General features: G+C 45.9%; 1 protein-coding gene across 1 annotated transcript; it reads right to left on the minus strand.

Moving 5' to 3' along the window:
- Positions 1 to 155: 155 nt before the first annotated feature.
- Positions 156 to 26402, minus strand: LOC117746656 (collagen alpha-1(XVIII) chain-like). The gene is made up of 41 exons (XM_034555927.1): positions 26315 to 26402; positions 12232 to 12773; positions 11300 to 11380; positions 11166 to 11216; positions 9935 to 10010; positions 9116 to 9249; positions 8987 to 9004; positions 8695 to 8874; positions 8571 to 8597; positions 8421 to 8483; positions 8196 to 8279; positions 8055 to 8105; positions 7836 to 7967; positions 7518 to 7568; positions 7383 to 7427; positions 6827 to 6958; positions 6677 to 6742; positions 6570 to 6596; positions 6382 to 6480; positions 6223 to 6258; positions 5952 to 6035; positions 5774 to 5806; positions 5636 to 5671; positions 5475 to 5534; positions 5108 to 5185; positions 4991 to 5026; positions 4843 to 4896; positions 4695 to 4766; positions 4542 to 4607; positions 4407 to 4437; positions 4279 to 4332; positions 4160 to 4194; positions 3956 to 4069; positions 3720 to 3867; positions 3328 to 3392; positions 3096 to 3224; positions 2980 to 3012; positions 2126 to 2890; positions 1844 to 2041; positions 1609 to 1718; positions 156 to 1500 (listed from the first exon to the last, which is right to left on the minus strand). Exons 1-41 carry the CDS (start codon positions 26400 to 26402, stop codon positions 1287 to 1289), a joined length of 4398 nt encoding a protein of 1465 aa, XP_034411818.1. The 3' UTR covers positions 156 to 1286.
- Between the last annotated feature and the right edge of the window lie 248 nt (positions 26403 to 26650).

The following is a 26650-nucleotide window of genomic DNA, read 5'->3' on the forward strand; positions in this document are numbered from 1 at the left end:
TATTTACTTTGTAGAGACATGCTGCCGTTTATTTCCCTGCCTGAGAATATACATTAAAGATATCTATACAACAGGTTGCATGATATTCTGATATATTGCGTCTTTCACTCAGGAGGAACAGCTAAAAGCAGGCATCGTGACACAATAAACACTTTCCACACAGGTTTATTCATTGAGAATTCAAAATGTTGCTCACACAAGGAAAAAAAACACAACAGAAAATACAAATCTTTATGGCACATGAAAACATCTCTATTCTCCACGTATGAATGATGAAGTCTGATGTTTATCCACAGTGTTCGTGATCCAGCTGCAGTGCATTTACTGCAGAACAAATAAAAAGCAACAGTGCAGAGACGCACATTTATGTCTGAATCTAGATATATCTGTACATAAACGTGTCTGATACAAGGTTTGTGCACGTAAGCGTTACACGTCTGTGTGTCGGCGTCGCACATCTGCTGGATGCATTTGGAAAATGTTGTAATTCTTCAATCACATTATACTAGAAGCGCGGTTTATAAAAAATAAATATCCATTTGTTACTGCCGAAAAACAAGATTTGAAAAAAACATCTTCCCAAGTAAGACAGTTGCAAGAATAATAATAAAAAAAGGCTATTACGCCAGTGCTAAGGGTTACAGATAATGTTAAAAAGAAAACATTTCATATACAATAACTTGCGTTTATGTTGCTCTTGGACGCTAAAATGTGTTGATGACTGCACCGAAGTACTTTTTACTTTTTAACTCCAGCACCGACAAATACTTGTGTGTAAAGTTGTAAATGTTAATATTTGGTTGAGTTCTTTGTGATCACAGTGGTATATCCCTCTCTGAGATAAACTTACTTTAGGACATATGGCTCTGTGGCAATTCATACACGAAAAGGGCCAAACAGTTACTTTCTAACTGTAAACACTTGTGGAACTACTTTCTACGAAGAAGATAGTCCCCATGAAATCAGTCTGTGTTCTGTTAATTATCCAGGGAAATCAGGACGTCGTTTCTAAATCTCTTACGAGCACCGAGCACGCTCATTTTAGTATTTATAAAATCAACGTTATAGCGACCGCTAGCTGACAAAGTCACAAACAAATAACTGAACTAGTCACAGACAACAAATATGGCCGCCGGAGCGAGCGTTACTGGGCGTCACCTGAGATTAACTTAGGTCCAATAAGTGGGGAAATCCTGTCTAGCACCATATAAGAGGGGCTATTCATTTATAACAAAACACTTATTTACAATAGAAAAGTGTGTGTGTGTGTGTGTGTGTGTGTGTGTCTATCTCTTGGCCTGGCCGGCGTAGCTGTTCTCGATGCACAGCACGACGTAGGAGCTGGAGCAGCTGCCGGCGCTCTGCTGCAGCAGACTGCCGCTCTGCAGCGACGACGCCATGCCGGTGACCGCCTGGTTGCCCACGCGCCACATCTCGCACAAGTCTTCGGCGTGGCCCCGCCCGGCGCCGGTTGACCCGTGCCACAGCATCTTCTCTGGCCTTTGGGATTGAAGAGGAAAAGGTTTTGGTGACTTTTGAACGACCTGCTTTTGTGATTTTATTAGTTTAAAAGGGTTGCGTGACATGTTCGTAACTCCTGCGGCTCACCATGTGCCGTCGTTGAGGACGTCTTTGCCGTCGAAGGAGTAGATCGGCACGTTGTCCTTCAATCGGCCGTCATTGAACACACCGTCCCAGCTGTCGAACAGAACCTCGTCCTGACAAAGATGAGACAATTAGGCTAGCTGTTTCCCCTTATTTACAGTATTTGTGCTAAGCTAAGCTAACCAGCTGCTGGTTCACATTCACTTTAATCTATTCCTTTGAATGGTCACATTAGCACCTTCAGGTTGACTATTGGCATACGGTCCCTGTCGGCCTTGCGGACGATGCTGTGCAGATCCTGGAGTCTGGCAGACAGGAAGGCCCTGAAGGTCCCCTTCATGCCGATGGCCTGAGCCTGAGTGAAGCACAGGAAGTCTGCACCACGGATGCCCCGCATGGAGCCAGTCTGAGGGCTGTTCAGGGCGATGAGGTGGAGCTGTGGGAACACCAACGTGATGAATTGTAATAGTCCATTTTACAGTAAAGACCTGGAGCAGAAGATGTACTGGTCCTCTCTTACCCCTGGACCTGAGGTATGATGGTGGACCGGAGACTGGGGCACATGAGGAGGTGGTCTTCTCTGGGGAGTGACCGGGTGACGAGTCTCTGGGTAGGCAGGACGTTCCTGGGCCGGATTCCCAGGAAACCTCCCATCTGGGTGATTTATCCGGTCCGAGTAACTGGGAAACCTGGGATCTGTTGGAGCTGGGAACCGCGGATCCGGCTGGTATTGCGTGTCAGGTTGGTTTCGGGGATCAGAGTGGGTTGGGTTTCGGGGATCAGAGTGGGTTGGGTTTTGGGGATCAGAGTGGGTTGGGTTTCGGGGATCAGAGTGGGTTGGGTATCGGGGATCAGAGTGGGTTGGGTTTTGGGGATCAGAGTGGGTTGGGTTTCGGGGATCAGAGTGGGTTGGGTATCGGGGATCAGAGTGGGTTGGGTTTTGGGGATCAGAGTGGGTTGGGTTTCGGGGATCAGAGTGGGTTGGGTATCGGGGATCAGAGTGGGTTGGGTTTTGGGGATCAGAGTGGGTTGGGTTTTGGGGATCAGAGTGGGTTGGGTATCGTGGATCAGAGTGGGTTGGGTATCGGGGATCAGAGTGGGTTGGGTATCTGGGGTCAGGGTGATGCGGGTCAGGGTGATGCGGGTCCGGGTGTGACCGATGCCCAGAGTCGCCGTGGACCGGACTCTCAGGTGGCCTCTGGGAGTCGTGTGCGGCGGTGTTGGAGTGGTGGTCCGGGGAATAGGGGACGACCGGTGGGGGCTGCACAGCCGCTACCTCATTACTCTGAAGACCAAGAGCCTCACATCAAATACAACAACACGCATTATATATGAAGAAGATGAAGAAGAGGAACAAGGAAGAAGGACACTCACGTCCTGGCCGGGCAAAGCAATGTAGCTCCCGAGCTGAAAACATAAAAGACTCCATAAATATACATGGGAAGCATTTTTAAGTCCCTCTAGCTGATTTTAAATGTTTCTTTTTTTACCTGGACTTGACGGATTCCGTCTCGGACCCGTATGTAGAGATCCGTCTGTTCTATGATGTAGACCAGAGAGCCCTCGGGCTGTCTTCTAGCCGTGGCTGTCATGGTGTCATAAGACCTCAACACCGTCACCTGAACACAGAAACACTTCGTCAACCAGGGTTTCTATTGTACTTTTAATGACATATTGTTCGATATTGAGGAAATAAATCAAACGAATCTGATGTTTTCTCACCCCTGAGGAGTATCCAGGTAGTCCGGGCACTCCAGGGGGTCCCGGTGGTCCAGGAATATTGATGGCTGTCAATCAAAAAGAGGAGGACAGTAATCAGACTTAAGGATTAATTTTAAAAGAAACATAAAAAAGGCAAAATACTCCAATATTTGCAGAAGTTGTGACACCTTTTAAATAAAAGGTTTGAATAGGTTTGGGCAGGCAGAGGACCAGCCAGGACCCTGTTCTGAGGGAACTTGAGTCCCCCTCTGGTAAACAGTTACGCGGCATACATGTCCAGGGCTTTTATTTTCAAAGGTATGAACAGAAGCTCGTCACGGTCTTTCAGAGCCTCCGTGAGTATGAATATGTCTGTTCCACACATGCGATTGGTTGATGAGTTCATGACTTACTCTGTGAGCCCCTGTGAGATCCAGTTACAGATGCTCCTGGAGGTCCGGGCGGCCCCGGGGGTCCAGCTTGCCCATCGTAGCCTCTTCCTGGTTGACCCGTTGGCCCCTGAGGGCCCGGTGGGCCGACGATGGATTCTCCTCTCGGGCCCTGAAGGAGAAGGACAGAAAAGTGTTTAGATTTGGACTTCTCTGAGCAGAAAGCAGAAAGCTCCACGTTTCTGACGGTGGTTTCTTACGGGAGGTCCGGGCACTGCGGGACCCCCGCTGCCTCCGTAGTGGTAGTACCCTCCACTCGGTTCTCCTTTCTCTCCTTTGAAGCCCGGATCGCCCGTTTCACCTTTCAGCTCATTCTGCATGCAGAAACATCCAAAACATCAATAAAAAAAAAACGTCCTGATGCCAACAGAGTGTGAACCATAACCTTCAAAGTGGAGGCTCACCCTCAAGGTGTGGAGGTCCACGGTGGATCCGGCACCTGGAGCACAAACAAAAAGGCCGTGCTTTGAAATCGGTCTAAAAAACATTTACCTTTCGGCTTCTTCTACTGAAGAGGAGCTACCTGTAATCTCTAGCGCCCCCGGTGGTCCTCGATCGCCTTTGTCTCCTTTAACGGCTACGAACGAGAGGAATATTAATGCAAGGTGGCATCAATACCTGTCAAACTGTTCCTTTATGAAGGGAGCTTACCTGGATAATACCTGGAGCTGTCCTCATAGCCCTGAAATAAAAGAGATGATCGCTCTCACATGTAAGCAGCAACGTTTAAAGTATTAGTTTTAATATATGAACATTTATGAACCAATAAATTTAATGAATCCTCACTCTGATTCTGTCTGTGTGAAGAGAAGGTCCTGGAGGTCCAGGGGGGCCCGGTGGACCCGGAGCACCCTGGGGCGCAACACAATATTGATCAAATATTAAGTAAATGGGACTGAAATTAAACTTTTTAAAAGACGACTAATGTGCGACACTCACAGCGTGACCAGATCCATATACAGAGCCCGAGTCTCCCTTGTCTCCTCTGGCGCCGTTCAGCCCCGGCCGACCCTACGATTGAACCCTCTGTGTTAAATACGAGTGAAACACACTTTGTGGACTCGTTCGTACCATTGCATCTACTCACGGGTCGACCCGGTATCCCGATCTCTCCCTTCGGTCCTGAAGGGCCGTAAGGACCCTGGAGAAGAAGAAAAAAAAGACGCAGGTTATATTATACTGATGTCATGCGGGGTAGTTACTCAAAATGTGGTAAATAATAATATGGTACGCACTGTAGGGCCCTCAGGTCCAGGGGGGCCTCCGTCGCCCTGTAAAACAACACACTGTGAACACCGGTATTTTGGGTAGTTAATCACTTAAATTCCTGGGTCATGCACAAAGGTTTTTACCGGCCGTCCCGCCAGACCTCCGAGGTACTGTGGTCTCCCATCGGCCCCCATGATGAGACCAGGTTCTCCTTTCTCGCCCTGAACGGAACCACACATGGAACTCAAAACACAACAACAAATGTGCCGCTTTTACTTTGAAAGGCAAGATATCGGCATAGTTTTAAATATGTTTTTCTTGCACATATATTACATATATTTATTTATTTATGTTATTTAAATTGACAAAATGATGTTCATACCGAATTATTAACCTAATTAATTTGAGGTCATGATGAGTCTTTTATGTGCTCTTTTTGAGTCTCATTGTGGTCATTTTGCGTCTTTTAGCAGGTTGTATTTAATTAACTCAAACTCTGGATTATCTTACTTTAGGTGCATATCCTGGAGTACCCGAGTCTCCCTTGTCTCCTTTTGGTCCAGAGGGCCCCTAAATAAAAAACACACACACACACACACATAAATACATCTTGACAATCGTCCAGTTTGTCAAAATCCAGTAAAAAAAATCGGTGCGAAAACGATGCGTACCGGGAATCCTGCTCGACCCGCAACACCGTTCCCTTCCTGGAGAAGAGAGAGAGAGACGGCGTGAAGAGAGAGAATACATGATGATGATAACTTGTTGGTTTAGTTCCATCTGCTGAGGTCAGTTAGGGAACAACTCACCTGTGACCCTTCGCTCCAATACACGTCATTATACTACAGCAAGACAAAGTTAGGTCCGTTAGTGAGGCGGTGAACACGAGGCAGGCGGTGACCGTTAGTGAATATGAGTAGCTCAAACGTTAACGAGGGGTTCAGTGGGTTACATTCATTCTTCATATGTTATGGACCTCCGACTCACATCGCTGGTCTGGTAGGTGACTTGTCCTGGAGGACCGGGAGGCCCTGGAGGTCCAGGTAGCGCTCCATCTCGCCCCGGCAGACCCTGCCACAAAAAAAAAGAAGAGCAGATTGACGTTGATGTATTGAGAAAATAGAAGGGAAAAAAAGCACTTGGACTAAAGTAAGAAGCCAAACGTGGAGAAGATTATACCTGCTAATCGTTAGTATTAATAAGTATTAATCGTTTAACCTCCTGCCATGTTGTAATAAATATTTTGCGCACGACTCACCGGCTCTCCTCTCTGTCCTGCGGCTCCCTTCTCACCCTAAAAATATTAACATTATTAGTGCCATAAAAAGAAATAAAAAAAGAGTTTATTATATAGTGTTTTATAGTCTGTAATATGGTGGCAAAAACCACAAATCCCAGAATTCATCTGGCCTCATACCGGCTTTCCGGTGAACCCGTCGAGACCTGGAATCCCAGGAGATCCACTGGATCCCTCTGATCCTTTGTCTCCATGGTTCCCTGGCAAACCCGGCCGACCCTGGAAATCAAGATTAAACATTTCTAATAGCAATAATACCCCTCCATAAATAACAACAACAACAACAACAACATGTGTGGCGTACTCACAGGTAGACCTGCGATACCCGGCGGGCCCTGCAAGACAGAACACACAGAAACATGAGGCAGAGGGTCTTCTGCAGAGAGAAGGGTTAACGTCTGGGTGAGGGGGGTACCTGAGGTCCAGGTGGGCCACTGAGTCCGGGCGAGCCATTGATGGTCTCGTATCCATCCTGGTTCACCTGCAAGGAGTCGAGGAGGAGAGGGTCTCAGTCAGAGTTGCATCACATATTATTTCTCTCATTTGTGCATGCACCTCTACTCACATGACCAAAGCGGGACGGCGGGCCTGGTGGCCCGGGGGGTCCCGAGGGTCCAACTGGTCCCATGGGACCTGGAAGCCCCGCCAGCCCACCCTGCCCTGAGGCACCTGGCAGTCCGAGGTCACCCTGAGCACCCTGAGGTGAGGGAGGACAGTTCGACTCTCGTTATCAGCAGTTCAAGAGACTTTAAAATGCAAAGTGAGGAATAAGAGGACATGCAAAGAGACGTGTGCAAAGAAACAGAAACGGTGAGAAGAGAGAAAGTTTCAGAGAGAGAGTGGACATAAGTGGTGAAGCGGAGGCCGAATAAAGGTTTAGGAGGAAGGAAACCACCAGAGCAGAGACCCCCCAGTACCTGTACCCATTACACACCGTAGAGGATGGAGCAAAGTAAGAAAACAGCCCGGTGAAAAAGTTGGAGTCTTGTTCGGTTTGCTGGAGGAAGGTAACAAAGATGGAGGACACGATCTATCTGAAGCACCCGCCACACAGTTTGCATTTGTGCATTTCAAGTCGTGAAGATTTAAAACTGTTGGGTATAAAAAATTAAAAAATAAACCTTTTCTCCAGCTGCTCCCGGGAGACCAAGCTCACCGCTTTCACCCTGGAGGGGGAAACGAGAAAAAAATTAATGTTTTATTGTGAAAATCTGGGAGAAATATTCAGCAGTTGAAGTCGATCTGTACTTTCGCACCTTTTCTCCGGATCCCGGTTGACCTAGTCTACCAGGAGGACCAGGAGGACCCTGGAACAGCACACAATCAGTGGTTAATGGCCCATCAATAGCATTATTTATTATCACAAGTTCCCCAAACATCTGAAAATATTCATATTGAGAAACTGGATTCATCCATTCTTTTGGGCATTTTTTTTATAAAAAAAAAAAAAGAAAGATAAACAACCGATTATTATTTAAAAAGTTGTGGATTAATGTTCAATCATCTAAATCCATTGAAACACTCGTCATTTCATCTCTCCATCGCACAGTGAAAAGTGGACCATGTGAACTCACCGGGAGACCGGGGACTCCATCCTGTCCAGGTGGTCCAGGAGGTCCGAAAGTGACCGGACCGTTGGGACCCAGTGCCACCGAAACCCCGGGAGGGCCAGGAGGCCCCGGGAGACCCGGGAGACCACGGCCCCCCTGATAACAAAAAAAAAAAAAACACTCATTATGTTGCGCAAAGGAAAATTCAGAATCCCGTTTTAGTTCCACCGAGCGTCAACGTACCCGGATTCTGTCCGAGTCCGTGAACCCCGAGCCCTCCATGTCAAAGAACGTCTACGGAAGCAGATTAAAAAAAACGTGGTGAAAAGTCTTGAATCAATTAATCCTGAAAGATTTTAAAAGGCGTTTAAGGCGTGGACGTACTGGGCGGTCCCCGGTGCCGGATCCAGCAGGTCCCGGTGGACCCGGGGGGCCTCTGGGTCCTGGTTGACCCTCTCCGACCTCACCCTGGAAATATGACACATTATTACTCTGTAATCCTGTAATTTCCCCACTGAGGGACTAATAAAGGATCTTATCTTATCTTATCTAATAAACTTATATAATATAGTAATTGTGCACAATGCATCCATCTCATCCCACTACAACCTTCTGGCCTTGAGCACCGGATGCTCCTGGACTCCCTGGTACACCTGGTGGTCCGGCGGGACCCTGAGGCACAAACCACCAGAGTTACAGAACTAATTCAGTTTAACAGAAACGTCTGAATCTGTGCTATTAAAACAAAAAGACGCTTACGGCTTTCCCGTCCTCTCCTGGATCGCCCTGAAAAGATAACCAGCAACCGGTGAGTGGCTTTCATTTATTAAAACAGAACATTTGTGGGGGGGGGGGGGGGGAAGAAACAACGTTCTGGACTCACAGGTTCTCCATCTTCTCCTGCGGGTCCCGCGGCCCCCGGTGGCCCCGACACCTGGTTCACAACAGAGCCGTCCTTGAGCGTAACCACGTCCGCTGTAGGTCCGGCAGGACCAGGGGGCCCGGGAGGCCCCTGAGCACCGGGGTCTCCTTTATTGCCGGAGTATCCGAAGCCAGAGCTGCCCTGAGGGAGGCAAACAGGATGCTCAACGTTAGAGGATGAACATGTTGAGGAGCTCCAGTTCTTTATCAAACTACAGTTTTAAAAAGTAAAAGAAAAAACACAGTTAACGCACCTTTGTACCTTTTTCTCCCTGCAATAGAGAAAAACACAAACATTAAGGTGTGTGTGTGTGTGTGTGTGTGTGTGTGTGTGTGATTGGCAGCTGATTTCACATTTCCTGCGCACAGAGTGACGTTTCTACCTTCTGCCCGCCTCCTCCACCCTGAGAGGGGGAACCGGAGGAACCGGACTCTCCCTTTGGCCCTGTAGGGCCCGAGACCCCCGTTGAGCCCCTCTCTCCTCTGTCACCTTTCTCACCTTTCGCTCCGCCGGCACCTGGAGGACAAATCACATTGTAGTCAGGCGCAGAGAGAATGCATTATGGGATGTCGCAGGAAATCAGGTCAAACAGCGAACGTCATCACTACCGCCACGAAAATGCAAAATTACATATTCACGAGAAATAATTAATTAATTACTACAATTAGAAAGTGCAAAAAAAAATGTAAGAAAATTAAAAGTTTAAAGACAGTTTAAGGGTTTTTCTCTCAGTCGTCTGGCTCCACCTGGTGGACACATGTGGCCAGTGGAAGCAGAATAACATGATGAATCAACCGCAGATGGTAAAGAAGGCCTCCACCGACATGTTCACATAACACACGAGAAACCACAGCCGCCGCTCATCCTACGTAATCCTGATCTTAAGCTGCCCTTCTGCGAGGCGAGCCCGGATCCGTTTGCCCCCCAGCGGCCTACCTCTGAGGCCGCTGACACCTGGCATCTAACAGTCGGCACAAACTCAACCGTGCCGGCTGCACGAGGCCTGCAGGAGAAACCGAGGCTTTTGAATAGAGGTGACGGGACAAAGAAAAGAAATCCCCCTCACGTTCAGGTCCAGACAAGCTTAGCCTCGTGCGCATATTTGTGGATGTCTGCAAGACGTTTTGTTGGCAGCGGTGGCTGTATGATTAAAACTTCCATCTCACTCCCCCCCGACTGTGATTGAAGAGCTTTTTTTTACCTGATTGTGTGATTCTGGTTCCGGCCGAGGAGATCAGAGGGGGTTCAGGTACCGGCCGCAAGGGAGCAGACGTGGTCTGGAAACACAATGCAGAAGTTTAAAATGGAGGAACAGCAGAAACCCCCCGACTTTAATGCCTCATTATTAGGAATTTACACAGATTATGTTGACATTTGAAATAAGAACTCGAGCTGCAACTTAAAGTCTTTCATTTGTTTCGCACAAAAGCTCCAAACAGCTTTATATTAAACATAACTATTCACCTTTTTACCCATAAGCTCTGAAACAGTATTTAAAAAACACAAAACTCTGTCTTCACGCATACAAGTTTTTATTGCAAGTGCATTTTATTCATTTGAACCTCAAGTTCTGAAACACCCCCCAAAAAAAATTGCATGCAACATTATTTTCACAGTAATAATCTTATTATAAATATAATTATCATCGTTGGTTGAGCAGTTTGATGATCGATTTGTTGATGCTGGTTATCTTGAATAACCGAGCGCTCTTATTTTGAAACGAGTGCTCGTCATGTGACGACACATGCATGTAGGTAGGTGTGTTGGAAATCCTCCCAGCATGCACCGGGGCAATACTTCTCATGTTATAAGAGTTCATCCATGATTTTGGAATGATTACAGTAAAAAAGATTGATGTTTTTTTTAAATCTGACAAAAGCTGCAAACATGTGCAGCACATCAACCAGTTTAATGAGACTTCAACAGGAAGATATTGTGGATGTTTTGGTGCTGCTGTAACACTGTAACACACGCTGTAACACACGCTGTAACACACGCTGTAACACTGTAACACACGCTGTAACACACGCTGTAACACTGCAACACTCTGCAACACTGAAACACGCTGTAACACACGCTGTAACACACGCTGTAACACACGCTGTAACACACGCTGTAACACACGCTGTAACACACGCTGTAACACTGGAACACGCTGTAACACACGCTGTAACACACGCTGTAACACACGCTGTAACACACGCTGTAACACACGCTGTAACACACGCTGTAACACACGCTGTAACACTGAAACACGCTGTAACACACGCTGTAACACACGCTGTAACACACGCTGTAACACACGCTGTAACACACGCTGTAACACACGCTGTAACACTGAAACACGCTGTAACACACGCTGTAACACACGCTGTAACACTGAAACACGCTGTAACACTGAAACACGCTGTAACACACGCTGTAACACCTACCTTCACTGTGCGTCTCCGCTCTCCGTCTCCGCTGCCAAAGTCTCCAGAAGCCTGCAGAGAGACATGTGTGTGTGTTACACACAAAAAGCATTCAGACGCTTTAAATTAAATGAATGAATTAACTAAATACTCACAGCGTCGGTGTCGTCCTCGTCGTCACACAAGCGCTCAGCTGCCCGATGGTTCCCCACCACCCTCAGATCGGCGATCTCGCCCTGAAAAACACACGGCGAACGCATTTTTTATTCCTTCGTGACTCATTGTTTGTAACATTTGCTTCCTCTGAAACCTGCAAAGAGACGGAAAACATGAGTAATGACTCAGGGCAGCTGTCTCTGAACGCTCTCACTCCGTCTCTCCGACAACACGCAGACGTTTGGAGTCAAGGTGGACTTCAGGACCACTTTGTGCCCTTAAAAAGTATTTAGTTTGCATCGGTTTTGGCCCAGAATACAAGTGTTTATCATGAATCTATTTCCTCTGCATGTGACCCGTCACCCGGATCACTGACTGGCTGCAAGCTGAGAGGTCAGAGATCAAACGTTGAGAAGGGGTCAAGTAAAATATTTACAAGAACGAGAGGCGTTAAGTCTGCCCTTCCTGTCGCCTAGTGTGCCCCAGACCTGCTCCGAGGAGCCACAGGGAGATATTGAAGGAGGGATCTGACCCTCGGCCAAGAGGTCATTCAAAACACACCCGCACACCTGCTCTTTTAGCACACAGTGAATTACCGACTCCTCCGGGTGGCTTTTCGGAGGAGGATTCGTGGCTGGTTTTCATTCATCTCGGTCACAAATGTGATGAGCAAACATCTCTTCAGCACTTGAGCATTTCCTCCTCCGGTACCCTGGAGTTTATGGTCAGAAGATGGACTTCTCCTCCTCAAGTGTAAAATAAGTGTCTGCCGATTTTATTGTCTGTAAAAGTGTGTACAAATGTGTGTTGTATCATATAAAAGTGGTTTTCATAGTATTCTGTATTTAAAGTGAGATGATTATGCAGCTTATAAATAATAAGTGTGACACAAACCCTCTTGTCTGTACCTTCGTCTGGCTTATATAATTACCTGGAACTTGTCCGTGTCGGCTCCTCCCGCCTGCCCCACGAAGATCCCCGCCCCGGTGTCGAGCTCCATGGGATCCGGCGAGCGCTCGAACTTCACCACCTGCGGCTCGGAGTCGCAGCCCTGGTAGAAGGTCACCTGCTCTTCGTAGACCGACAGCGAGAAGCGGCTCCAGGTGCCCACCAGGCTCGGCACCTCGAAGGCGGCCGCCTCGTACGACGCCTCGGAGTCGGGCTCGGTGTAGAAGAACTGCACCCTCTGGCGGCCGGATCGCACCGCGCCGAGCTTGACGCCGATGTACATGATTCTCTGGGGCCCGTCGGTGATGGAGAAGAGCACGGAGGCGGCGGGGGTGGAGGGCTTGACGTGGAAGAGGAGGGAGAAGTGGCGGTGGAAAGGGTTGGGCACGTGGGCCAGAGCCGGCTGGCCGGACGCCGCCGCGGAGGTGAAGACGTAGGCGGTCTCCCCCCTCGGCCCGTAGGACCTGGTGATCTCATCTGGTGGGGGATCTCCGATGAGCTGGAGCAAAGAGACGCCGCTCTCCTCTGCAGGGAGAGGCAAAAGACATGCTTTAAAAAAAGTTAAAAGACAAGAACTGCATGAAATTCAACCGCCAGCAAAAAAAAAGTGTCAATATCAGATGCATTTTGAAAAAAAGAAGAAGCTTGTGAAGTTGGGGTTTACGAGGTGCACCTGAAGTTCCAAAGACAGGGTCAGTTCAAAAGCACAGAAATGATCAGCAAGTTCTTTGGAAATTAGGTAAAAAATGTCTGATGACGAACGTCTTTGAGAAGATCTCGTAGACTTGCAGGAGATACGATGACATTTCTTCTGCTTTAAAAAGTCACAAAGTGTTAAAAATGTTCCTGTTGAGGAAACGGCTTTAAATAAGTCACTGACTGAAGTGATGCGCGACGACCCTTTGGGGTCAAACTGCCAAAACCACGAGGCGGTTTAACTAATGCTGGATTCCACTTTAATGCAACGGTGAGAATTAATGATGTTTCGGTTCCCATAGAGTCAAACCGCCCAAGAGACCAACAGATTATATTCTCATAAATAAGCAGGCGTTTTGGGAGACGGGCCCCGTCATCACAGATTTCACAAGAGGACCCAAATGTACAATGTGTGCATTAAAACGAGGGTCAGAGGTCGTGGGGGATTTCCCCCCAAGGTTTATTAATGATGTGAAAGTATTACATGCAGCTAAGTTTAGTTTTCAGTTAAAGAATGAAAAGGAAGCTGTGACTGGGGACAAAGACCAGCTGCCTGCTAAATAAACAAAGAATAACGTTGGGGCGCACTTTCAGTAACGCAAACAGAAAAGAAAACAATTCTTGGCATAAAAAAAAAAAGGAGAATTAGACGCATAACTGGAACAGATTTGGTGGTCTTTTAATGCCCATAACTAATCCCCAGGTTTTGTCTGAACAATAAAAATGTAAATATAGAAAATGTGTGATTATGTTCGACAAAATGAAACCGGAAATTCCATTTTTTTTCAACATTTCATTGATTTTGAAAGCTTGTTGCAGATTAATTTCCTGTTTCAGACACAATAAATAAAAACAAACGTTGCATTCTTTTAAATTTCAGGACTTTCCACCCTACATTTGCGTTGAAGTGTCTTTATTACTGTGAACAAGGTTTTTGGCACACCTTTCCACTAAAGTCACCTTCATCTCCTCATAACCAAGTGCACATCTGCACTCGCCCACTTGAATCCTAAACACTCGTTACATGAATGGCGGCGTTATGTGCAGTCGTCCAGCTCAGCCTGGATTCTGTGGGATTTCATCCGATTGGAGGACACACGGCGGGTGGTCAACTTCCCACTCAGGGCACCTGCTATTGGTTCATCTCCGTGACGCAGCTGCTGCTGCAGCTGTTGCATGAAATCAGCTGGTCATATTATGTAGAATTAAAGTTTTTTTTTTTTAAGGAAACTTCCTCTTCTGCAGCAGCGGTGTAACTCAGGATCTCGTTTCACTTCATACGTGCACGCTCACATCTGGAAGCTCTCCAGTCCAACCACAGCGCTCCCACTAAAACAGGCCAGTTAGAGCTCCCATGAGCAAGAACAACGTCTGCAAACTATCCGGACTACACACTTTCAGAATTCCGTTATCAGAGTTGCAAATCTCAGTCTCTAAATTTATTTATGTTTTTCATGTGAACCAAAATGCAACAGGAGACGATTTATGCTTTTTTTAGCCCATTTTTCTGGGTAATTCAACATGCAGAGATGATCCACAGCTCGTCTGAAGGGCAATTAAAGCATGACCTCATGTATTCTGTTACAGGGGGATTACTGAAGTGCCGCGTCTGTACGTTACAACATTTAACCCCCGAAGGAATTCAACGTTTCACCGTGTGAAGAAGGAAAATATGCTGCCAGGGAAGAGAGGAGCAGACAGACAGATGGAGAGGAAATGCGTGTCAGATGTCCATGGGAAAGAGGACCGTGAGGGATGAATCCCAGAAGCCTGCACGGACACAACATGTCAGTTAAAAACTGAAAAGTCCTCACGGGTACTGATGGACTCCTCCAAAAGTTTAGGAATGGAAACCGCTTCCCTGGAGAACCATTAAAAACACAAATAATGCTTTGAAAATCTGCAGCAGAACCGGACTTAGCATCCAGTGGAGTCTCTTTTAATTAGCCCCCAAAAAGCAGTTCATCAGGGATTTGAACCCAGCGTCCATGTGGGTTCAGTGCAGGTCGAGCGGGGCGACAATTCAATATGATGAAGTCATACCCTGATATGCAATGATGTCGTCTAAATTCATAGCAAGCACCAACTAACTTAGATTTCTTAGGAAAATCTGATTAATGCAAGCAGCAGATAAAGTGCGGTGTTGCTATTTTTGGAGGAGGACATCGAGGCCCATTGCAACATAAAATGAGTTTACTTAATGAAAACCTTCTCGTTCCTCACCTATAATTAAATCATTTATTTCTGTTGCACGCAAAAGGTTTAAAGAACTCCATGATGAAAGCATGCCTCAGTCAGAGCGGAGAGCCGCAGTCCTTATTTGGAAAAATTAAGCACTGCACTAAAAAGATAATTTAATTGTCTGATGACACGCTGCGAGGTATTTATTATTTATCTTAAAACACGATAGGCAGCACAAATGTTTAGCCTTCAAGTCCCGAGTGTCTCCTTGTCTCCGCGAACATGCCAGTTAAACCAGTGGGTTCAACCATCAGCTGCAGGTCTACCCTCGTGGGACCGGACCAACTGGACTTCCCACATCAGCAGAGTGGGATCCGTTAACACTTTAATGGGCAGCTGTGCCCTCCGCAGCTCCCTAGAAAAACCTTAATCCATGTTTGAATACAGAGCCGACTCCTGATGACCAATAAGCTCCTGTTGCCGTCGCCATGGCAAACCAGCTCACCACTAACTGGAAAACAGGAAGGACTCGGATCAATGCTGTATAATTGCAACTTGGCCCACTATGTAGCTTAAAAAGTGCTTTTCTTAAAGAGCGGGTAATTACCACTCACATAAAATGTGTCCGTCCCACTTTGTCCCACTCTGCTCATCTTCTAATGAGTACCACCCATCGAGTGTTACTGGTTTGACTGGGTGGGCGACGGGCCGTGCCCTCTGACCTCTGGCGGAGACGTCGAGCCGCCCGGTCTCGTCGCAGTCACAAGGCTCTCTTGTTACTTACCCCGCCGGCCTTTCTCCCAAACCGTCACACTCTTTCTTCTGGGGCAGACCGATTTCCCACCAATCGTAAATGCCATCCTCCGCACCACAGATGGCCCGATTGTCTCTGTCTCTGTCTCTCCCTCCTCCCTCCCCTCCCCTTTGCGACTCCAGAAGCCTCGCCGGCATTCGCCCCCTAAATCCACACAGAATTCTCCTCGCCAGCTGATCAGAAATGTGATGGAGTAGATAACTCGGGACGGGAAAGGAGTACCAACCAAGCATGAAGACAATTACATGCCATATGCAGAACTAATGCATCTTGTAAAACCAAGCGAGAGAGGTTTACGAGTGGTGGAGTCCATTTGCAGGCGTTTGGAAGTTCCCACCCAATAAAACGCCACGACGAGAACATCCACGTCTCATATCCTGTTCTGCATGTCAAAAGAGCCCATTCAAGAAGCCACTTTACATTTTGTGATTATAATTCAGAGAATAACTAAATTCTCCGCCACACACAGCAGTGTAGACGTGAGTAAAACATTCAACGCCGTGTTTAACAGGATGGTTTATGTCTGAGTTCAAAGGTTATCCAAACAAGAACCCTACTAACCCATCTAGCCACTTCAACCCAGAACCTTTACATGAAATGTCCCTGTGGGAAAACACGTGATGAAGATGGTTTTCATGTCGTGAAGTTCACGCAGAACGATTTACGACGCCAGTGAAAGGCCGGACGGGGGCCTCCGGAGCATTTCCTGTCTTAAGGGTTTGCACTCGGGGAAAAGCTTCTGTGTGTTCTATAAATTAAATTTTAACTCAATGCAGAAAGTTATTTTAACTGGGGTTTCGCAACCAGAATAAACTTTTACGAACGTGATCACATAACAAGTTGCATTTCAATACATCAATAAAAGGAGACAAAGAACGTGCAACGTTGCCGTCCATCGCTGACACAACGATGGTGCTTCTGCGCTGTGCAGTTGACGAGACATTCGTGTGAAGGTGGCATGCGGCCTGCGACAGTGACGTGAACTCGGCAGAAACAAACAGTGGCGACAACAACAACAACCGCTGGTTTTGCATGTGTTAACGCATTCGTTGCAGATTAATTGTACTTTACACTCTTGGCACCTTCAAGGCATATATATATATATATATATATATATATATATATATATATATATATATATATATATATATATATATATATATATATATATATATATATATATATATATATATATATATATATATATATATATATATATATATATATATATATATATATATACATACATATATATATATATATATACATATATATACATATATGTATATATATATATATATATACACATATGTATATATATATATATATATATATACACATATATATACATATACATATATATATATATATATATATATATATATATATATATATATATATATATATATATGGGTGTGGTGGTAAAAAGATGTGAGCCAATCAGATCTCTGCAGCCTGCTGCTCATCTCTGCAGAAGGCTTCAGGCTACATTAGCTGCTGCTAGCATCACACACCTGAATCTCACAGTGTGGGTAATGGAACAATGTGTGCATTAGAGATTATATAGAGTTTGATCATAAACACCAACTCAAGTCCCTGCAGGTTGAAAGAAATGTGCACAAGGTTGCTAAAAAATGTCAAACATTTTGATGTGAAGTATTTGCGATTGCATTAAAACGTGCAAAGTCATGTTTAAAGTGAATCACGACAGCCAACATGTGCCCGGACAGGTGTGTTACCAAAACCAAACGCACACAGAGACTGAAACAAAAAAGTGACGTGACATCGGATTCAAAATGTATCACGAGATACATTCTAACCCGGAGGGGTTACCTTTCAGGTTACTAACGGACGCGCACGCTCTCTCGGGCAGCAGGTGGCACTCCACCGGGAGGCGCCCGTTCTCCAGAGACGCCCAGCAGCTGTCCTGCAGCACCTGGCAGAAGCTGCGACAGGGCAGGTGCAGGGGCGCGGCGGGCGCCGGCGGGCACCGGGGCGCCAGCAGGAGGCAGAGGAACCACTCTGCGCTGTGGTGACACCTCACCCTGGCGAGCCACGCCCACTCCTGTAGGACCGCCCCCACCTCCTCCACAGACGTGTGGTTGAAAAAGTTGGGCAGCGTGAACAATTTGGGGCGTTTGCCGTTGCAGATTGGCCAATCGGAGGGCACCGGGAGACAAGATTGGTTGGAACCATTGATGTAACTATCAGAGGGGGTTAGCGGGTCAACTGTAATCCTGGTTAAGTTAAGAGCCAGGACTTTATCACCTTCTACATCTGACCTAATATCAGATCCTGACCCGAGATCAGATCCTGACTCATCCTCTACCCCGAACCCAGACCCCTTTCCTACCCTCTCCTCTCTGAACCAGTTTGCCATACCCGTCGTGTCAGGGCTAGCGCTCTCCACCTTCTCCGTCAGGCCTCCGTTAGTAGTCCAGGCGGTCGGGGTCGCGTCCCACGCCTCCACAAACTTACGGGTTCCGGTCGCCACGTTGACAATTTCCTCCCCAACCCCGGATAAGTTGTCATCCTCCTCCTCTCCTTCGCCTTCCTTCGTCAGCGTGGCTTTGGACGCGGCACCAGTCGTTCCTGCCGGCATCGTCAGCGCCGGCGCCAAGGTGGTGCCCTCTGGAGCCGGTAACCAAAACCAGGCGTCCAAGCTCCCGGCGCAGAGGACCAGGAGAAGCGACGACGTCCTCAACATGCTGCCGGCTCCTGCAACAGTCCTCCGAGTGTCTGAGCGTGCAGCAGCACTCCAGTCCACACTGTCCTCTCACTTGTCTCCCAAAGCGCCACCTGCTAGCCAGCCGGTCAACAGTTAAATCCAAGCAGTTCAAGGGCCGCTTAGCATCCACTGAATGGGAAACCAAGACAAACTCTGCTAACTGTCAGAGACCCTCCCACGAAATGCAAACTCACGAGAAAGCACTTACATGGGCGCGGGGGGGACCCAAAGTGTGGAGGCAGGCTCGCTGACTGATGATGGATGTCATTGGTTCCTCAAAAGTTGCCCCATCGCACTACAACTCCTCCTCTGAGTTGATGAGCGGGTCCCCTAAGACCTTCTCTGCAGCCCCGGAGAAGAAAGAAAAAGCATGCAAGCGTTCACGTTACCACTACGACACACTCCCGTGCACGGGAATAACCTCAGGGAAGTATTACGTAAATATATATATATATATATATATATATATATATATATATATATATATATATATATATATATATATATATATATATATATATGCCATAATAGATGGGTTTAGCTCACGCTGTGCCAAGCGTATGGCAACGGGCATCGAGTGCAAAAGCAAAATTATGAACTGCAAGTATTTAAGAAACAGGAAAGTTAGCAGAATATTTTCTGTACAACAAGAGTTTGCAAGCTTAATCTAAAAAAAAAAGAAGAAAAAAAAAAGGTCACCAAGGTAGAAAATATTCAAAATGATGAAGATCATCTGGACTTCTCACTCCTCTTTACACTAAAAACCACCTGAGACAAGTTGAGTAATAACTGTCATGTCTGTCTGATTCATTGGCTGGGGGGGGGGGGGGGGGGGGGGGGGGGCATTGTGTGTAACAGTATAGTGTGTTTTGTTATATATGGCGTGGTGGAAAGAGAGCAGCAGGAGTGTGAAGCGTGAATGAAACATGGCAGCTGAGGGCGTATCCGATTGGATGGATGTGTTGAGCTCCTCTCCCGGGGGAACCGCCTCCATTGCCTCATCGGACAAAATCCTGGGGAAAATGCAGCACTTCTAGGTTCTCACAGATGGGCGATACAGGGAGGGAGGGAGGGAGGGATGCCCCCACCAACCCCCCCCCTCACACAGCCCTGCGCCCCATCATCCAGATACCCTCCTCATCTGCCACGCTAGGACATCCAGCTGTTACACATTCCAGCCCTCGGACCTCTCACGCCCACGCCGCGTGACATTTGAAGGTTTTTTTGGAAAATGCATCCTGATAGTTTGTGCACATCGCGGCTACGCGGCCGTCGGCATGAGAGTTCATTCTGCAGGAAAAAGAGGAGCGAGTGTGTGAAAGCCAGCTGTCACTGAAATCTAAAAAGGCAAAAATAATGCAAGTCAGGGGGATCGGCTTTCCTTCAAAGCCTCTTAACAGGTCGATTAAGTGAATCTTGACTTGTTAAACCTTTTAAGAAGGATACTTAAAGCAAAGTTAAGTCGATTATCTTATTATTATTATCTGCACTGGAGGAGTAAATGAACGGTGTCGTTTGCATGCGAGGGGACAAAACCACACAAGATCCAGTTGTAAATCCTTGTCTGCTCTACTTTTTTTATTTAAAACGTGGACGTTGTTAAAACATCTGAAAACAATGAGCCTTCGCAGCACGAGAGAAGCATTTTCATACGCAAAACAGGACATGAAAATGAAAAACTGTGCACCAGCGAGCACGGAAAAGAAAAACCAGAAAAGAGCTCATGCGTCTCACTCAGCCTTGCAGTGATTACCAAAAAGCAATTACAGAGAGTGTGTTTGGGGAGAAACTAGACTTCCTGTCTGCTTTGTGATTGCGCAATGAGATTGATTTACATGCAGAAGCATGATAAATTATGATATCGCCTATAAAAAAAAAAAGGATATTTCTGAAAGGGAAAAGGGGTTATTCATGTAACCCGAGAGCACAAACAAGTTAAAACGTTGCATGTCTGGACTTTACAAATCACCACTGAGCGAAAACACATTGCCCTTGATCCAATGAACGGCCATAAACGCCCTGCAGCCTCTCCCGCGTGCACGGTAACCCTCCCTCTGTGTTTGGGGGCCACGGTGGGGTAAGTAAACACACCACGGCTTCAGCGACTCAGTGGATGTCAGTTTACGAAGACACTTGGCGCTTTCCATTGAGAGTATCACACACACGCACACACGCACACACACGCGCACGGTCCAGTGCAGCTGCACATTACCGCCCCAGTGGGACGGTTATACAGCATCAGTTTGTGACATTTACTGTTTTTTCCCCATCAAGGCTCGTCTGCCGTTTGTGAGTCCTTAAACTTCCCAGAATGCCTTTCAGCAACCCCTAGAAGAAAAGTGCATCATCTCAACATGCGGATTCCTTTAATAGGAAGGATGTTTTGAGCTAATAGAGACACTGGAAGGCAGAGCCAGGCTAGCCTGTGTCTTTATGCTAAGCTAAGCTAGCCTGCTTTTTAGTTATATTAAAGTCACAGTAGAAAACTTATGAGCAATTATTAGTCACAAACGTGTGCGTTCTTAAATCTGCAAAAACATCCCTCTGCATTCAGTGGGCGGGTTTTAATTCAATAGAAATCTCCATGTGTGGGATTAAGTGCATGTGTCCGACACTGTGAGGAGGAGGAGGAAGAGTCTCCAGGATGTAATCTCACAGTGAATGGTTGCATTTCCATCCATTAAATCGCACAGACCACCAACTTTAAAAAGGTTGACATACTTTTAGAGGCGTTCATGCTCAACTTCCTTCTCCTTATTTAACCTCTTCGGGTCCTGAAGCCTCCCTCAACCCTTCATCTGAGAAACAGAAGGGTCCAGGATGAGGCAGCACATGTCTAATTAACCGAGTTCACACACTCGGATGCACGTTAGAAAACAAGAGCACAATAAGGAGCTCATGCTTTCTGGAACTTTTTCGCCAGTATTTTTTGCAGATATTGAACTCATGAAATAGTCAGATGAGTGCATGGACCCTGAAACAAATGCAAAACTACATATATTAACTAATTGAGGACTTCCATGGACCAGCAGCAGACCTACCAGGGGTCAGATCTACCAGATGTTTATCAATGGTTTTAAATGCTTTACCGATCACTCATTTTATTTACTCTTTGATCTCTTTTACCAGAAGCACTTTCTGACCTGCGCTGATTACTTATTATACTGTAAACAATTATAAACAGTTGGAATAAGCGTGCAGACTTAATCTTAGACTGAAAATACCCATAATAACTTCTGAGTGGAAATGATACGTTTCGATTGCAGCGTAAAGGCCCCAAAAATAAAAAGAGGAAACCAGCACGAATGAGATTACCTGATGAGTCTCTCTGCACCTAATCTGTACCAACATGCGTGTAATTTGGTTTAAACATCACATCAACGAACCTAGAAACGTCACCGATTCTCCTCACTGATTTCTATCAGTGCTTCGCAGTTGTCAAATAACTAAAATTCCTCAAAACCGAGGACGCCAACGGGTTCCCCATGGGCCATCTGGGCAGAAGCGCTGGAGATAAATCAACACCCGTGACGCCCCCACCGAACCGTACACCCTACGGTATGTGGAAGTGGGTTTTTGGCACAGACTAAAGCGGGGCATTTCCAGACCAGAGGGCGTGAGGCGGCGCCCTGAATCACCCTCAATGCTCGAGTCACTGAGCAACACGGGAGCTCCAAGACGAGACAGTCGACTCCTTGTGTGCAGAGTCCGTTGAATGAGGACGCTTGTTGGGAACAATAATGGGGAGGTGAGAGCGGTGGCTTCTTCTCAATGCGAGAGGAAAATATACACAATTCTGGGTTTGTCTAACGCGATTGAAAACAGGTCATTTCAGTCCTGCGTTGACGTGAGTGGAGAGAGTGTGTTCGGTCGCAGCCGTCAGAGGTGCTTTTGTTTGCAGCAGGAGCCTGAAGAGACGCGTGACATTCAAGGGGCCTGGTAACTTGAGGCCTCGGTGCTGCAGGTGAGTTCAAATTCCTGCAGCCCGGATACTGTACCGGAGGGCACGTCCTGCTCATGACCCCGCTGACGCTCACGGGGAGACAGCCAACCGCTCAACTTTTACCCCCGAATACGACGTCGACACAGAAACCGAAGCGGCTTCAAAACTGGATTTTGACCTCTCACGTTCCTCCGTGTAGTTTTCAAATCACTCCCTGCAGCGTTCACTGGACTATAGCTGCTTCATATTGTGCACCTCAGTTTTCACTTCTAAAATAAGCAGTTGAGATTTGGGAAACTTGAGCCGGTTAAATAAAGCTGCCGATTAATGTCTGCTGTGGACCAAGAAGCTTCTGTTTCTCAAAGGTATCATGGCTTGTGCATTCAAGTGCAACAACGAGGGTAATTAAAGCCTTTTATGTGAAACTGGCTCCAGGCTTAACGTGGATCTCCTTCGCTAAACGCTCTCTGCAGCCTGCACAAACCTGTGGCTTGAATCACAAAAGGTTACACATATTCTTCATTTTTAAATGGTTGAACAACTTTTACGAGCTCCTTCACTTTGTTTTCCACATTAAAAAGAACCTGCAACAACAAAATATGACTCTTTAAAGCTCATTAGGACCCTATTAGTTATTAGTATTTTATTTGTTTAAGTCTAAATGAAAAGGAATCCTGAACTGGCGCTGAATTGTTGCTTCACTGTGCATTTAAACAATGATATTTCTAAATATTCTCAGTTTTCTCAGTTGTTTTAAGTCTTTTTTTTAAGACCTCACTGGAATCAGGGAAAGCCACGATGTTGCAGCACGTTTCAGGGATTTCATGGAGTCAATGTTTACACAGAGGCTTAAATTAAATATCTTGCTTGTTACAGTTTCAGGAGACACAAATCCAAAAGATCCACCCAGAAGCCAGATCCTTGCTCCTGCATTTAGAAATCAGGCCTGAAAGGAACTCTAATCTGATCGATTAGATCTTAAAGAGCAGGAGCAGGTGGAAGAAGTGAACCATCGTCACCATCGTCTCCATCGTCTCCACCATCAAAGCCTCCAGCTCTCTCTGCAGCTGGGAGAAACAAAAGCATTCTCCAGTAAGCAGAGCAGCGTCTGACCGCACAGTGGAGATGGCAGATTGCACAGAGCGATGGAAGGGAAAACATCCTGTGGTGCACACGCACAGGTAGAAAACCCCCACAGCTGCCTTCACGGGGCTTTTAAAAGGCCTCCGTAGGGAAGGAATCGACACACTGTTGCAAAGGAGCTTTGATGTTCCCTTCGCTGCGTCCTACGGGGCTGAAGAGGAGACGCACGCATGCAGAAAAGATGGAGGCGCACATTAAAGTTCTTAGTGCTCATTGAGTAAAGTTTGACTACGTTTCATGTAGATATTTAATGATAAGTCTCTATTCACACGACTTGTACCACACAAAAAGAAGAGGCAGATATAATTATATTTTCTATGAAATTGATGCAAAAGCTTCTTTTTTGTAATCAAAATGTCTAACTGTTAAAAGATAATTGACTTAAAAGAAATATAAATATATGCATGTTGGGCTAAATGTAGGTATTAAACTGGCAACTGACTGAAAGTCAAAGATATGTCACTATTGTTAAATCATATCCAAAAAGGCAGCTGAGCCAGACAGTGGCTTAATTACTCATAATTAGATGTTCAACTGATAAGTCACTTCAAGTAATCATCTGCTTTATTTCTACATAAATAACAGATGTTTAGCTCCTTTATTGATCTAAAGAAACATAACATCTGCCGTGCAGGAAATAAGACGTTTAATGTAACCGTTCAGTCTATAAAAGGTATTTAAAATTGGTTATTTTGTACGACCAACGGTCCCAAACACAAAAATATTACATGTTTAATGGTGTAAAAGGATTAGAGCTGCAGATGTTTACTTGTTTGAGAAGCTGGAACCATTTAATCATGTTTGTGCTTGATAAATAAAAGTGTTAAATTATAAAATGTACTCAACGCGCTGGTTTTATGGATCATTTCCTTCTATGCAACACGTTCTTCTGAGAGACGCCTTTAAAGAACCTAAACATGTAATCAGACTACTTTATGTCCGAGATGGCAAATAAAGTGCTTTACAACTTCATGCATAGTCTTGCAGAAAGACATCCTGAATATTCATTTCACACAACGTTTATTACCATTTGTCATCCACTTCAATAAAATATAGCGTCACGTATCACGGAGCACCCAGGGGTGCTTGTGTCGCAGCATACTTTTCTTGAGTGCTTTGCAAGTTGCATGAACACAGTAAATCTGGAGAGGAGTTATGGTAAAACGTAGAGAAAGAAAACAAAGACGTGATAATGTGCTTCCAACACCGTTATAAAGTCTATAAATTATAAGTTAATGACGCTCAATGTGTGACAGGAGCATCCTTATACGTCCGTTGTTGGTTTCTTACATTTCCCAGAAGGCCTTTCAAAATGTCAATGTGCAACACTCATGAAGAATGCAAAATAAAAGCTGTTGTTTTAAAGAACAATGCGTTTTGAATCAAGTTCATCTGTTTGTCCAAATGCAAAAGGTTCCTCTCGATCCTTCTTGGACATCAGTGCAAAAGGACTCAACAGTTCTGGATGAGTTTCTTCATCTTTGTGCCGTCCAGACGTCAGAAAAGAGAAAGAAACTGAATCCGTTGCTCCACGCAGAGCTTTTAGTGTCTTAAGAGCAGATTTTTACATCAACTATACAAACAACGCACAAGCCGGAATTCTTGTGTGAAGTCTGTCGGAGGGCTTCTGCATGTGTCTCTACATGAATGTGAGGGCATGCCTGAATGTCAGCACAGTGTGTGTGTGTGTGTGTGTGTGTGTGTGTGTGTGGGCACGTTTTGTTCAAATTTTCCTTTCTTCAGGGCTCGTTGTCGGTACGCGCTTCATCCTCATTGCCAAATGATACCTGGCTGTGGTTTCCCTCCTATTAAGCTTCTCTCTCTCTCTCTGTAATAATTCTGAATTTCTTTTGAGGTTTTGTGTGTCTTTTTTGTGGTTGTTTGACATATTGTGTGTGTGTGTGAGTGTGAGTGTGAGAGAGTGTGTGTGTGTGTGTGTGTGTGTGTGTCTCATGTCGTCTGTGTACAAAAGGGTGCTTAAGCAAACAGACATAATTAAAAAACCTGACAACAGGCTGGAAAAATGCAGCAAATACAAAACAATAAATGCAAATCCATGTAATTCCGAATAAGAGAAACGACCATGCACTTGTCATTGTGACGAGGAGTTGATGAATGCAGGTGACGGCCTTCACGTTTACAAACCACCCAGCAGCGATAGACGGGTACAGTAGAGGAGACGAGCTATTCATAACTCTGACAAGTCCAGACATCCACATCCACCACTGGCTCATTCCAGCTCGGAGATCACGTGTCTGCAGCTCATTACTCAGAGACACTAATAATAATAACAATAATAATAATGCCATGATGTCTGAATTTAAATTAAACATGAACAGCATGAATGTTGTCTGAGATTAGATATAGAGCCAATTAAAAAACAAACAAGTTACTTAAAAATATACTAAACTTGCTGTTTTACAGCATTTTTAACAAGTATTCTCGGCCCCTTTTCTATACTTTTCCTGTATAAAAATAAAAGTGCTGCAGCAATATTTATTAGAGGTTCACACACGTGCAACAGAAGAGCAGAATAAGTGAATAAAGCAACTTCCTCTTACCTCTGCGCTGAGACTGTATGCGAGGCACCAGCAGCAGGAGGATGCAGGTCTGCAGGGTCAGCAACGACCACCTGTCGCCTCTACGCATCCTCCACGTGTTTGTTATTTACGCTTTTTGACACAAAAAACAAACAAATTAAATCCTTTCAGAGGCTCAGAGATGCGCTCATCTCCAGCGGACACTTGTAGAATAAATCAAAGATGAATCACTGCGAGGGAAACACCTTTCACCGACCTCCTGGAGGGGACTTCCTGCGTGTGCTTTTTTTCAAAGTAAAAGCTCGAGTGGTGAACTATTTCTGCAGCAGCGAGGTCGATATGGTGATAAACGGCGGC

This window comes from Cyclopterus lumpus, chromosome 2 (genome assembly GCF_009769545.1).
Source record: "Cyclopterus lumpus isolate fCycLum1 chromosome 2, fCycLum1.pri, whole genome shotgun sequence".
NCBI lineage: Eukaryota > Metazoa > Chordata > Actinopteri > Perciformes > Cyclopteridae > Cyclopterus > Cyclopterus lumpus.

Coding starts and splice junctions, on each gene's coding strand:
- LOC117746656 (XM_034555927.1), bottom strand. CDS start 26,402: ATGCGTAGAGGCGACAGGTGGTCGTTGCTGACCCTGCAGACCTGCATC. Junction 8,106..8,195: donor CCGGCACCGGGGACCGCCCA/GTACGTCCACGC, acceptor CTGCTTCCGTAG/ACGTTCTTTGACATGGAGGG. Junction 4,767..4,842: donor TCGGGATACCGGGTCGACCC/GTGAGTAGATGC, acceptor GTTCAATCGTAG/GGTCGGCCGGGGCTGAACGG.